Source organism: Antechinus flavipes, chromosome 2, assembly GCF_016432865.1.
Source record: "Antechinus flavipes isolate AdamAnt ecotype Samford, QLD, Australia chromosome 2, AdamAnt_v2, whole genome shotgun sequence".
Classification (NCBI taxonomy): domain Eukaryota; kingdom Metazoa; phylum Chordata; class Mammalia; order Dasyuromorphia; family Dasyuridae; genus Antechinus; species Antechinus flavipes.
The window spans coordinates 651,222,879-651,237,224 of record NC_067399.1 but is presented as its reverse complement, the minus strand read 5'-3'; the positions used below and the strand labels follow the sequence as shown (position 1 = coordinate 651,237,224).

At 43.1% G+C, this 14,346-nt stretch overlaps 1 protein-coding gene across 3 annotated transcripts in view; it reads left to right on the top strand.

Moving 5' to 3' along the window:
• Nucleotides 1-13,405, top strand: part of CIB2 (calcium and integrin binding family member 2) — a 31,445-nt gene extending 18,040 nt beyond the window's left edge. For all 3 annotated transcript variants that reach the window (XM_051982407.1, XM_051982409.1, XM_051982408.1), the window contains 4 exons: nucleotides 6,673-6,784; nucleotides 9,042-9,189; nucleotides 10,923-11,118; nucleotides 12,216-13,405. In XM_051982407.1, coding sequence (XP_051838367.1) covers nucleotides 6,673-6,784; nucleotides 9,042-9,189; nucleotides 10,923-11,118; nucleotides 12,216-12,237 — 478 coding nt within the window. In that variant the 3' untranslated portion in view covers nucleotides 12,238-13,405. The remainder of the gene's footprint in view (nucleotides 1-6,672; nucleotides 6,785-9,041; nucleotides 9,190-10,922; nucleotides 11,119-12,215) is intronic.
• Nucleotides 13,406-14,346: the final 941 nt, after the last annotated feature.

Sequence of the window (14,346 nt, the reverse complement as noted above, 5' to 3'; positions counted from 1 at the left end):
GAAAAATTATTTCATCATAATTGCCTTCCTTTATAATCCCATGTCTTTTACTTTATGAATTTAAGAACATCATTATGAAAAGGGGTCATTGGCTCCATGAAAAAAAAACTTATAATCCCCTAGATAATATCTTAAGAGCCTCCTCCCTCTAAAAGCATCTGTGTGGTCCCTTCTAACTCTGTGGTTGATTCTAAGCCTCATTTGGGAATTAACGCCAGACTTTCCCAACCCCAAATCAATTCAAATTCAGTAAAGCTGATGACAGAGGGACAAGATGAGACAGGCAGCCTCTTCACTAGACAGTGAGCTATTGGCAATAACCCACCAGTGGGATCAGTCAGCCTCCTCATTCCATTTTTTTCCTTGCCTCTCTGATTTTTAGATTGGGTTATTGAAGCAGAATCATTTCTCGGGTGGGAGGAATTTGGGTTAAGGATGGGAATAGATGCCTTCTCCTACTTTAGGACAGAGACTCAGGGAGTCTGTGAGCAGAGGAAAAAAAGGAAGAGAAAACTATCCTAATATATTCATCTCAAAAAGTTCCAATGGATAGGAACTTGTTGCTCCTTCATTTTCAGAGAGGATTAATGACATCATGAGGGGGATGTCTTGATTTATACATGAAATGGACTTAAATGAAGAGAGTTGAGCAAAATTATGGAGTTTCATTTTCTCTCCTTCTGAGCCAGTGGAGAGTAGTAGCAAGATGGAAGTAAAGATGGGTGGGGAATGCTAACTTAGACTTGATGAAGGGACGGGGATGTGCTAGTAAATATTTATCAACCAGCTCTCTGAAAAGGCAGAATAGGCTTTTAGGTTTGAGCTGCATCATTAGCATTTTCTGCATCATTATCTTACATCTGAATAATCAACAAAACACAATAAGTAAAACCCTGATTTGTATCACTTGCCAATTTCCAAGGTATAAATGCTCACATATGTTGCTCACACTGAAAATTTAACAATTGGCTCAGTTTAGCTGCCTCTAACACATCTCTGTGAAGAAGTTTCCTCCTTGGTATTCCCTATACTGATGAGATCATAGGCCAAGAAGACCAGAGATTTAAAGCTAGAAGAGACCTTAGGAAGTCTAACCACTTCATTTTATATTTGAGAAAACTGAGGTCCATGGAGTTAGGTGACTTGTCCAAGTTATACAGCTAGTAGAAATCTGAAGCAGAATTTGTATAGGGCTTCTTGGCTCAAAATCCAGTGCTCTAGTCACTATACCTCAGCCTAGGTCACAAGTCCTATCTATACAAATTGTTACAATAATGAAATAAATGTATATTGTACTTCTGGTTCCCTGTATATTTCTTTAGGGAAGTAAATAAGCATTTATTAAGTATTTACTATGTTCCAGGTTTTATCTTATTTGAGCCTCACAATAATCCTTATTCTCATTTTACAATTGAGGAAACTGAGGCAGACCAAGGTTAAATGACTAGTCCAAGATTACACTAGTACATCTTAACACATATTCAATTAGTGTCTGAGGCTGGATCTCAACTTGAGTTTTACTGATTCCAAGGAATCCTGAGGAATAAATGGGCAGTTAGGTGGGTGCAATGATTCCATGCTCTTTCTGCACCACCTAACTGCCTATTTATTCCTTCAAAACTGCCTTGTTGTTCTCTAAGAGGTGATGAAGGAGCTAAAAATGTTTTGTTTAGTAAGAGGAAGATTTGGGGTAGCTGTGATCAATGGATTGTTGTGGAAAAAGGAGTAAACTGTATGGCCGCTTAGGATAGATCTTGGGCCAGCAAGTGGATAGGAGCCACTACAGTCACAGAAACTCTAAGGGATGTCAGTGATCATTGAGTGCAATCCATACCTGGGGAAAAATAAAAAAAGAATTCCCTTGAATTAAAAGGAGGCATATTCTGGCTCAGTTGAAGGAAGGATATCTAACAATTAGAGTTGTCCAGCAGGGCTTTGATAAAGAGTTAAGCTCCCTATTGGAAGCATTTAAACAGGGTTAGATGACTTTTTAACAAGAATATTCCTGTATCGGGTAGAAGGTTGGACTGGTGGGTTTCAAAGAACATAGAATTTGGGGTATTAGAAGGAGACTCAGTGGCCATCTAGCCCAATCCCCACAGCAAAGGAATCCTCTTCTGCAAAGGTCATTGGGCCCCTACTTGAAGACCTCTCATGATGGGGTCCCACTTCCCAACCTTCCCGAGCAGCTTCATTCCACTCATGGTCACTCTGATTGCTAGGACATCCAGCCCCAGTTGACCTCTTGGCAGAGTCCCTTTTATTGTTCCCGGTTCCTGGTTCTACCTCTTGGGTAAAAGAGAATAAGCCCAATTTCTCCTCTTCATCATAGCATTTCAGATATCTGAAGTCAGCTCTCAGCTCTCCCCTTCTCTCTTGAATCTTCTTCAGGCTAAACAATCCCAGTTTTCCCATTGATCCAGTGTCCTTCTGACATTGTCTGAATCCCTTCATCAATTTGGTTGCCTTTCACTGGACCTTCAAAAGTCAATCTTAAAATATGGTCTCCAGAACTGAGCATTGCTCGCTTAGCAATGCTTATGACCCATTGGAGTCTATAGCAAAAGACTTTCATCTTGAAAAGTCTATGATCTAATATGCTAGAATGTTCTTCTCCATTGAGTCTGGGGGTGGGAAAAGGAGACTAGTTGATTTGTTCTGCAGCCCATTAACTCTGGTTCTGGCTGAATATTAGCCTGAGCCCGTGCTTGGGAAAGGATTGAACATGGGCCTCTTCTCTAGCCTTCTCCTCCTCCCCTTTCTTCAGCTTCTCCTGTCCCCAAGGAACCTGATGAATGCTCGTTGGGTTCAGTCTGGGATGGATCTGGTGAACGGGATTTGCCTTGCTTGCTCAGACTCAGAGTGTTATTGTTTGGTTCTTCCTCAACACTGCCTGATTTTGGGGGGCTAGGGCCGGGTAAGAGGTCTAGGGGCAGGATGGCTTTGGACTTTGTCTGGCTGACATCTCACATTTCTATATTAACAAACATTATTTCTACATAACAAATATTAAAGTTTAGGGGGAAAATCCTCGTATACAGGAAGTACAAGTATTTCTCATCTTCATTTGACAATGAGGTAACAACTCAAAAGTTAAGTGACTCCCCTGGAGCCAGAGGATTAGTCACTGTGTCAGGTACGAGATCAGATCTCTCTCATTGAAGATCTCTTCCTTTCTCGCCCACGCCTTTGTCTTAGCCTTCTAACCTATCTCCCTTCTTCCAATCCACTTCCTCTTCAATCACAGGAGCATAGAGTGCCAGAGCTGTCAGGGACAGCAGAGATCACCAGTCTGATCTGTACTTGGAGAAGGGTCTCCAATACACTGTCCTCCCAGGGTAGCCCGGCCAGTTCCCACCTACATTTCTCGCTGCCCAAATATCTTCCAGATGCATTGCTGATTCTTGCATTATCTCCCTTGAGGAGTTCTCAGTAAGGAGGGAGTGCTTTATAAGCTTCTAAGTGCTATGGATAAGGAAGTTGTTATATTTGACACGTCAGATGTTCCCGTGGCATTCTCTGGTTGCCCCCTTCATTGTCTTCCCCTGAACTGTCCCTGGTCTGTCTTGTTTCCCGAACTGAATCGGAGGCCCTTGGTTACAATCTCGGATATGTGTCCCTGGGGGGGCCAGCAGGGCTAGTTCCATTTACTGGTTCTGAGCAAACACTTGCCAGATGAGTGAGTGAATGAGCCAAAAGTTGTGTTGCCATGGTGTTCTGGGTTCGAGGGACAGGCACAGATTCTAGGGTTTAGAACAGAAAAAGCTCTGGGAGATCCTCAGTCCGGCCTCCTCATTTTATAGATGTGAACACCATGGCTCAGGGATACAGGACTGGCCCATAGTCACACTGGAAGTGGGGGTGAAATGAGAATTTGAACGCAGACCCACCCCCCCTGATCTCAGGGTTCTCTGACCTGGGCTCTGGGCACCTTCAGGTAGGAAGAGATCCCTGCAGTTTGGGGTTATTGGGAAAGGCTGCAGGAATGAGAACAGGAAGTGATGTGAGCCTTGAAGGATGACAAGATTCTGGAGAAGATGGGAACATATGGGAAAAACCGGCCAATGGCCCCACAGCTGGAAAGGGTGGGTTGACACTTAGCAGCCTCCTCTCAGTCCCTGGTCCTGTCCTCTTATAATCCCTGGCAGCTGAGAACAGTTTGGCTTCCTGGCTGGTGGGCGCAGGCTGCTCTGCCCTTGGCTGCCCCGGGCTGCTGCCTCAGCACATACCGAGGAAGTGGCTCAGGCTTCAGCTGCACGTTCTCCAGGACCGAGCTGCTGAAGCAGAAACTCCCTCCCTCTCTCTGGCTCTCTTCCCCGCTCTGTCTTTTTCGGTCTCTTCCTTCCTCCCCCCTTCTTCGTCTCGCTCTGTTTCTCTGTCTTCCTCCTTCCCTCTTCCTTTCCTCATTCTTCTCTATCTCCAGGGTGCTGAGTCCTTGTACTTAACCCATTGGAACTAAAAACCTAAGTCCCCTCGCCCTCTCCCTCCAACAGTGCTGGACCCACTGACTGGTGCTGAGCAAACACTTGTGAAATGATTGCATGAGGGGATGAAAGAGCCAAAGGCTGTGTATTACAAAGGTTCTGGGTTCAATGAACAGATGCAGGATTTTAGGATTTAGAACAGAAAGAGCAATTAGAGATCCATCCCTGGTCCAGACTCCTCATTTATAGATGCATACACTCTGGTATGCTCTCTCTCTCTCTCTCTCTCTCTCTCTCTCTCTCTCTCTCTGTCTCTGTCTGTCTGTCTGTCTCTCTCTCTGTCTCTCTCTGTCTCTCTCTGTCTCTGTCTCTCTCTGTCTCTGTCTGTCTGTCTCTCTCTCTCTCTCTCTCTGTCTCTCACCTCTCCTCTCTGCTTTCTGAATCTCTCTCTCTCTCTCTCTCTCTCTCTCTCTTCTCTCTTTGTCTCTCTGTCTGTCTCTCTCTCTCTCTCTCTTTGTCTCTCTGTCTCTCTCTCTCTGTCTCTCTCTGTGTGTCTCTGTCTGTCTGTCTGTCTGTCTCTCTCTCTGTCTCTCTGTCTCTCTCTGTCTTTCTCTCTCTGTGTCTCTCACCTCTCCTCTCCGCTTTCTGAATCTCTCTCTCTCTCTCTCTCTCTCTCTCTCTCTCTCTCTCTCTCTCTCTCTCTCTCTCTCTTTCTCTCTCTCTCTTTCTCTCTCTCTCTCTTTCTTTCCCCGTCTGTGTCTGTGTCTATCTGTCTGTCTGTCTCTCTCTCTCTCTTTCTTTCCCCGCTTCCTCTTCCCTTTCTTTACTTTATCTCCAGGATACTGAACCCTTATACTTAACAACTGGGACTCTCTCTCTGTGTGTCTCTCCTGCTTCTTTCTTGGGCTGCATAGAATGGCCCTATGATGCTGGCTCTTTGTGATGCTCGGGGAATCTTCCCTATGTCTTTGCATCTATCCTTCTGCATTACTTATGAGATTGTTCCCCAGCCTTGTCTTCGTGAATACTGAATCTTTGCCCTTTTGATGTCAGAACTTCCAGGTGCTTCAAGAGTTTGTCTCCTTCTCTCCCCATGATTCAGATACCTTGTAACTTGAATGTTGGTGTTCCCTGTGCTCTGAGCGTCTTGCTTCCATGAAGGTTGGGTCTTCAGTTTTCACTACAGTTTAGAAGCATCAGAGGAACCCCTCTTTTCTTTCCATGGAGTGGATAAAAAAGAAATGCCCTCAGAAACAGAACTCCCTGTTTCCAGCAAGCCAGGCCTGTCTCTGGAGGGTAGGACCATAGGGCAAAGAAGGTTCAGTGCTTTGACCAGACCATTGTAGCTCCTTAACTCCTAAGAAACAGTCAACAGGTTAGAGAACCCATTTCTTCTCTAAACACAAGCTCTTGTTTTTCCTAGGAGACTCTCTCCAGGGACAAGTCACTTTACTTCTCTCTGATCTTAATTTCTTCATTTGTAAAATAAGGGGATTGGACTAAATGATCTCTAAGGTCTCTTTCAACTCCAACTACTCCACTTTCTAATCCATTTTTGGCCATCCTTGGAAAAAGGAGACCAAATTGGACAAAAGATACATGGTGAATAGAGATCTAGACTTGGAGTCTAGAAGAGCCGAGTTCAGATCTCACCACCGACCCTTCCTGGCTATGTGATTTTGGTTTTCTCATTTGTAAAATGAGAGGATTGGAGTTGGATGGAATCTGAAATCCTTTCTAACTCTGTATCTATGACTTAACCTCTAAGATAAGGGCTCTTTACTTTTTGGGGGTCATAGACCCCCCTTAACAATCTCATGAAGCCTCTAGATCTCTTCTCAGAGTCATGTCCTGCTAAGGAAACACTAAATTCCAATTAGATTACTGAAAATGAAGATGTAATTTCCCCCTCCTCCAAGTGCATGGACCCTCTGAAATCTCTCCCCAGGGATCTGAGGACCCATGGTTCAGAACCTCCTCTCTAAGGCAATTCTTAGACTATCTACGAAATAGCAGGACTGGTTTTGGAATTGGAGAGCATGAGTTCAAATCCCGCTTCTGATGTTCACACCTGGGTGATCTGGGCAAGTAGCTCTTGTTTCCTCATCTATAAAATGGAGAGATTGGACTAGATGGTCCCTTCCCAGCTCCTCAGTCAAAGACTTTGGGTACCGCATTTGCTTTAGGGATCTCTCTGAAGACTCAGCCCTTAACTGTGTGATGGTCCCATCTTCTGGTTGCTTTGTAGGTTGCATGCCCGGTACTACGAGCTAGCGCCCAACATCGTGCCCATGGACTACCGAAAGAACCCTATTGTCACCGTGCCCATGTCGGTCATCATACAAATGCCGGAGTTCAAGGTACTCTTAAAGGGCTTCTTCGGGAGAGGGGTATAAAGAAAACCTTTGGGCTCTCCCTGGGCTAGCCCACCAGGAGGAGCTGGGGGGCCTGTGGTACTGTCTCATTGATTTGTCTCATTCATCCACACGAAGACCACATTCTAATCAACTTAGATGACTGGCCATTACTTTGGCACAGTATTTTATTTCCTATTCCCGTGCACTTAAATAAGCCCTTTGCACGTTCCTGGGGAGCATTCCTTCATTTCTGCCTCTCAGTATCCTGGTCTTCCTTCAAGACTCAGCTTAGGTGCCATGAAGCTTCCATGAAGATCACCTTTCCTCCCAGTAGTGGGCTCTCCTCCCTCAGGATTCATTCCATTATACTTATAAACGTGGTGCATATTACTAACAATGTAAGTTTGTTGTCTTTGTATGTCAGGTACCCATGGTGCTCTGTGCACAGTGTTTAATAAATAGTTTGTTGAATTGAATTGAAGGGCCTCTCCCCACTTTCCCACCTCTCTCTCTCTCTTTTTTTTTTCCCTTTATCATCTTGCAGTGGAGATGTAGTTATATTAAGGAATGGAATTGTTAGGAAAATCTTCCTAATGTGAACTGAAAACTGCATCAATGAGGTGAAAGGTGCTGAAGGACCTTGAGGCAGGATGGATATTCAACCCTGAATGTGTTGGACCAGGCAACCAAGCTACCAGCCCCATGTGTCTTCCCAGTCCCATTCCCAGACTCCACCAGCTAGCCGTGGTCATAGCTCTGCCACTAAGTACATATGGGACTCCAGAAAAGTCACTTAAATCCTCTGAGATAGTGTTTCCTCCTGAGGAAAGTTTTCTTCCTCATGATCCTGATAAAAAGAGACCTGCTCTTTGTCCTGCAAATTAACTCACAAGTGTGTCAACCAGATAACCCAAATAAGCCTAATACAAAGTTCTACATCTGAGGATATTCCTTTTTTTTTTTTTTTTTTTTTTCATCTAGTCCATAGGAAAGAAAAAGTTCCTTTGATGCTTCTGATCCCTAGTAAAAGCAGAAGACCCCAGACCCCATCATAATAATGGCTGCCAATGGTTCCAATGGGGATGTACAAATGTCTCTGTTGAGAGAGAGGAACCAGGAATCATCATAGACCGAACAGTGTGACAGCCAGAAACTCAAATAAGCATAGTACAAAGTAGAAAGGGAGAGATGTTATGGAAAGCAGTGAGTAAAGAGCAGGGGAAAGAAGTGGTCCAGAGCCCAGAGCAGAGGGAGAAGCTGAGGCCAGGAAAGGTCATATCAACTATATGAGGTCATATAGTTGATGGTCAAGCCAAGAATAAAATCTCAGCTCTTCTGCCTTTCAGTTTAGGGTTTTTTGTGCTAGAAAGGCAGGTTTCAGAATAAAAAAAGAACTCCCTAATAACTAGAGCCATATATGTACATATATAAAATCTCTCTCTATATATATATAGATGTACATATAGATATAGCTTATATATAGATATAACTATATATTAAATAGGAGCAAAGTAGAATTGCAGTAGCTCAAAGGAAGTATGAGATGTGCAAATTTAGAGATGACATTTGGTTCTCCTTGAGCATAACCAACCATCTATGTTATATATGCATGTATGGATGGATATAGATATAGATCTATATGCATATATCATAACTATCTGTATTGCATAAGCATTTTTATACATATGTTTGTATGTTTTTTAAAAACATATTTACATACTTTTTAAAGAATCAGACTCATGATTTCATTCATCCAAGGGTTAGGAGCTCCTTCTTTCCAAGTGGATCTCTATCTGCGCAGGTTTAAGGTTAAGTGCCTGTGCAGGGTCACACAGCCAATAAATGCTATTTGAATCCACATCTTTTTGACTCTGAGACTAACTTTGCCCACTATATTATCCTGCCTTCTTTCTATCTATATATACATATACATGTGTACCAAGGATCAAGGGATAGAAAAAGAAGGGTGGACCTATACAAACATGGTAAATAAAAGAAAAATATTTTCAGAGGGAGAGAGAGAGAGAGACAGAGAGACAGAAACAGAGACAGAGGAGAGGAGGAAAGAGGACAGAGACAGAGAAGTGGAGAGAAAGACAGAGATAGACAAAGAGAGAGAGAGAAGACAAGGAAAGAGAGGCAGAGAGAGACAGAGAGAAAGAGAGACAGGGAGACAGAACAGAGACAGACACAAAGACAGAAAGAGATGGTAAATTTGTGAATTTGTGTGATCCTACTCACACTTTCTAATTTTCCATAGGAGAATCCCTTCAAGGAGAGAATTGTGGCATCTTTCTCTGAGGATGGTGAGGGGAATCTCACCTTCAATGACTTTGTGGACATGTTTTCAGTCCTCTGTGAGTCAGCGCCCAGGGAACTCAAAGCAAGCTATGCCTTTAAGATCTATGGTGAGTAGTGCCCAACAGGCATCAAAGGAAATCCGGGACCTGGGGTGGTGAAAGAGCAGGTGCTCACTTAGGACCCTGTCTTAGAGTTTCCCATTCTAAGCCTTCTGGGCTTGGAAAGAGATACCCAAAGGCTACCCAGTGAGGCAGGATGGATACTCAGCCACGACTGAGCTGGATTAGGCACTGAGCCACCAGCCCCATGTGTCCCCCTCCCAGACTCCACCAGTGAACTGTGGTCATGGCTGCCACTGGTTCCACCAGGGCAGGCAAGTGCCTCCATCGAGGGGAAAGGACCAGGAACCATTCTAGGCAGAACAGTATTTGGAAAGTTTGAGGGCTCGCTTTCCCAGATTCAGGACCTTCTCTCCTTACCTCGTGGAAGATTCAGTTTAACAAGCTGCTATGAGGTACCTCATATGAACGAGAGACAGCATGGGATCATGGACAGAGGGTTGGTCTTAGACTAGGAGGCAGGAAGACCCAGCTTCAAATGCTGCTTCAGAGTATTTGACCTGATCCCATTTGCTTCAGTTCTCTCATCTGTGAAATGAAATGGCAAATCACTCTAGTATCTTTTCTAAAAAAACCTCAGATAGGGTCATGACGAGGCAGACATAAGCAACAACAACAAACATTGTATAGCCAAGTAGTAACAATGATGAAAGCTAGCATTTACATAGTATTTACTGTGAGCCAGACACTGTACAATTAATATCTCCTTTGATCCTCAAAACAATCTCACAAAATAGATGCTATTACATTCCCATTTTATAGATAGGAAAACTGAGGGAAACAGGTTAAGTGACTTACTCAGGGTCATACTTTAGAGCCACCTTAGCTATAATAAAAGGGAAAGTGGGATAAAGATAAAACAAGAAGCCCAAGATAAATCTGATGAAGGGAAACTGGCTTTCAGGCAGGGAAGTCAGGAAAGGCTTGAAGATGGAAGTGGGAAGGGAAAATTAATTATCAACAGCTGGACATTAATATATAATCTATAAGATGAAGGCCTCTCCTCTGATCTCTCACTTCTGATATTCCATGTTCTCAGGTTCCTCCCAGTTCTGATATTCCACGTTTTCATATCCCTCCCACAGCTGAGAGGGAATATCATCTTATAGATGAGGGAAACAAGACTTAATGACTTGCCCATGCTTGCCCAGCTAGCAAAAAAAGAGTCCAGACTAGAGGCCAGGTCTCCTGCCTCTAAATTTAGACTTCAGAGCTCAGGGTCGTTTTTTGCCATGGATTGTCCAGTTGGTTGGGTTTCTTGTGGCATCTTTCTCTGAGGATGGTGAGGGGAATCTCACCTTCAATGACTTTGTGGACATGTTTTCAGTCCTCTGTGAGTCGGCGCCCAGGGAACTCAAAGCTAACCAACTTCTTATTCACATGATAACAGAACAATAAACTGAGGCCTGGAGAGGCAAAATTATTTATCCAAGGTTCCATTCAGCGAGTGAGCCAGAAGTAGAGTATTTACAGGTGTTTTGGAATGTAGACCAGTGTTTTTTTCAAACATCCCAGGGTGGATTTTCTTAATTAATGGGACCTATTTCTAGTCTTTCTTTGGGACCCAGTGAGCTATGATATCACAGTCCTTAGAGATTATACTAAGGCAAAAAGCTAAGAATCAGAATCTCAGAATCATAATCAAAGACCTCAGAGACTTCCATTTTGATGATGGTGATGATGATAGCAGTAATGAGAGTTCCTCTTTGTCCTTCCCTGAGATTTCAATAATGACAACTTCATCTGCAAGAAAGACTTGGAGATGACCTTGGCCCGGCTGACTAAGTCAGAACTGGAGGAGGAAGAGGTGGTTCTGGTGTGCGATAAGGTCATTGAGGAGGCGGATCTGGATGGAGATGGGAAACTCAGCTATGCAGACTTTGAAGACATGATTGCTAAGTCCCCTGACTTTTTGAGGTAACAGCCTTTGGGATTCAAACTCACGTTTCTCCTGACTCTGAGTCCAGTACTTTTTCCATGATGCTCCATCTCCTCCTTAATCTCAATCTTGCTGCTCAAATTGACTAACCTTAGAGTTGGACTGCCCTTTCCCTTAGGAAACTGGTTTCAAATCCAGCATCCAATGTCCACTGAGCCACTCAGAGCTTGTGTTCAAACAGATATATATATATATATTTTTTACTAAAAACATATTCCAATGCCCCCAGGTGGATGCAGTTCCTTAGAAATTAAAAGCCATCAGGAAGGAGTTTCCCTGGAATCTCAGGAGCTTCCTGAAAAAGTACTCGAGCTTTCATATTCATGCCCAAAGGGCTCATAGTTTAGGACCAGATCGATCCACCTACAGTATAGTCCAGAGTAAAATGCCTTCAGGAGCCTTAGCAATGGAGCATAAGCAGGATGCGCCCCAGCGGGCAACAGATGTGAAAAATCAGTTCCAGAAGAGACCTGCCCCCACCTCCTTGTTCTAGGCAAGTTCTCCTGTAGGAGCTTAGAAGTTATAGCTGATGGTTTCCCTTCTGACAGGCATTGTGATGATTTTCTCTAATATCTCTGATCTGGCTACTGAGGAGACCTGGATTCTCATCCTAATAATCATATCTATTTAACACTTTATAAAGGTCTTTACAGGAGTTAGCTCATTTGATCCCTTTAGCAATCCTGTGAGATCAGTGTGATTGTTATCCCTGTTTCACAGAGGTGGAAGTAAAGACACAGAGGACTTAATTAAGTAGACTTTAAACAGAGGACCAAAAACAATTCTATTAGTAATAGTAATCCTTATTAGAGTTGGGTTTCAAATCCAGGGCTTCCGACTCCCCAATCTTCCTATCATACTTCTGCTATTACTAATACACAGTGTGACATCTGTAAAATGTGGGAGTCAAGACTGAAAGATGACTAAAGACCCTTCCAGCTTGCCCATTTTATGATTCTATAGTTAAGCTAATGTTTTCTTACCCTCTGATTCCAGGCTCTTAGCCCACTCTGTTTCTCCCACCCCCTCCATTGATCCTATTCTTTCTCTCTGACAACTCTCTGTTTCTCCACAGCACTTTCCACATTCGGATCTGAAGCTACCGAGAAGACCACTAGAGATGACATCAGCTCAGCCCTGGCACCTCTATGAGGTCCCCAACACTCTCTCCTTGGAGTAAAGGGTTTCTCCAGGTTCCCGTTATCAACGGAAGATGTGCTTTCCTGTGATTTTCTACCTGTGAAAATTTATTATGGCCCTATCAGCAAAAACAAACAAACAAAAACAATACCCCAAACCTAATACCAGAAAAGTAACCATAATCAACTCACCTCCTGGGAGACTCCCAAAGATCTCATGCTCTGACAGCTTTTCCCCCCATGTGGAATACTCTCAGTCAATAGGATGCTGGGACTGGTAATGATCTCCAGCCATATTGTGTGAAGTCAGATGTCCATCTCCTGTCTGGGGGGTCACAAGCAGGGGACTATATTTGATTCCTGGCCTAAAGTTTGCTCCATTGGCTCCACAGTGGAGATCAGTCTGGGTCTAAATCTCTCCTGCCTTGGGAAAAGAGGCTTCAGACATGACAACAGCTATAACTTTTCCTTCCTAAACTTCTTTAAAAAAACAAGAAGAAAGGAAAAAATCCTTTAAAAAAAGGGAAATTCACTTAATTGAAGGATCGTGAGATATCTAAAAAGCATGGGAGTGAGCACAAAAAGAAAAGAAAGGGATGAGGTTTTGAATCAGCTATGCAATATCTCTCATCAAATGCCTGTATTCAGCTCTGCCTTTCTCCCTTTTCCACCAGACACTGTTTTACCCGCTGTCCGGGCCTGGCCTGGGACCCACTGCCGCTTGCCTCTGGCAGTCAAAGGAAGGGCTCTGTCACTCTCACTGCATCCCTCTTTTCCTCATTAAATATTCTGACTGATTTTGACCATAGCTAAAGAGTATGTAAACCTTGGCTCTATTATTTTTTTATTTTTTATTTTATTTAATAATAACTTTATATTGACAGAATCCATGCCAGGGTAATTTTTTTTACAACATTATCCCTTGCACTCATTTCTGTTCCGATTTTTCCCCTCCCTCCCTCCACCCCCTCCCCTAGATGGCAAGCAGTCCTATATATGTTGGATATGTTGCAGTATATCCTAGATACAATATATGTTTGCAGAACTGAACCGTTCTCTTGTTGCACAGGGAGAATTGGATTCAGAAAGTAAAAATAACCCGGGAAAAAAAAATGCAGATAGTTCACATTCGTTTCCCAGTGTTCTTTCTTTGGGTGTAGCTGCTTCTGTCCATCATTTATCAATTGAAACTCAGTTAGGTCTCTTTGTCAAAGAAATCCACTTCCATCAGAATACATCCTCATACAATATCGTTGTCGAAGTGTATAATGATCTCCTGGTTCTGCTCATTTCACTTAGCATCAGTTCATGTAAGTCTCGCTTGGCTCCATTATTTATTCACTCAGACAATCATCAAGTGCCGACTAAGTTCCTACATTGGACTAGGTACTGGGTGGGGATAAAAGGATAAAATAGGAGTTTACATTCTATTGGGGAAGACAGCCTGTGTGTATATAAAAATAAATATCAAAATAACTTTTGGGAAAAAATCACTAGCATTTAGGGAAATTTAAAAAAACAAGAGGTCATATTTGATCAGAAGACTGAAAAAATCTAGAGGTTCTAAGAGACAGGGAGTATATAGGTTCTGCCTCATGATTTTCTAAAAGTGGACAGATTTTAAAAGGGGCAGGTTGCTCTTGAGGGCCCTAGCATCCTCCCAGAAGAAGAAGATACACTTCCTCTTTAATGCAAAGATTGAGAGATGAAGTGTGAAGAATAAAGAACCAATTTCATGAAAGGAGGTGGGGATAGTGATAAAGAATAAGGCAGGAAAAGTAGGATGAAGTTATTGGGCCAAAAAAGGAGTTGATATCTGATCCTGGAAGCAATAGGTAGCCATTCTGGATTTGCTGAATTAGAGTGGTATGTTCTGATCTGAACATTAGAACAATTGTTTCAGCAGCTGTGGGGAAGATGGATCACATTGAGGAAAGACAAGTCAAAGGCACCAATTTGGAAGTTATTGTAATAATCAAAAAAGTAATAAGAACTTGAATGCTCTCTGAAGGAGATAAAGAGATGGATGGGAGGATATGGAAGAAGAATTGGCCAGACTTGACAACT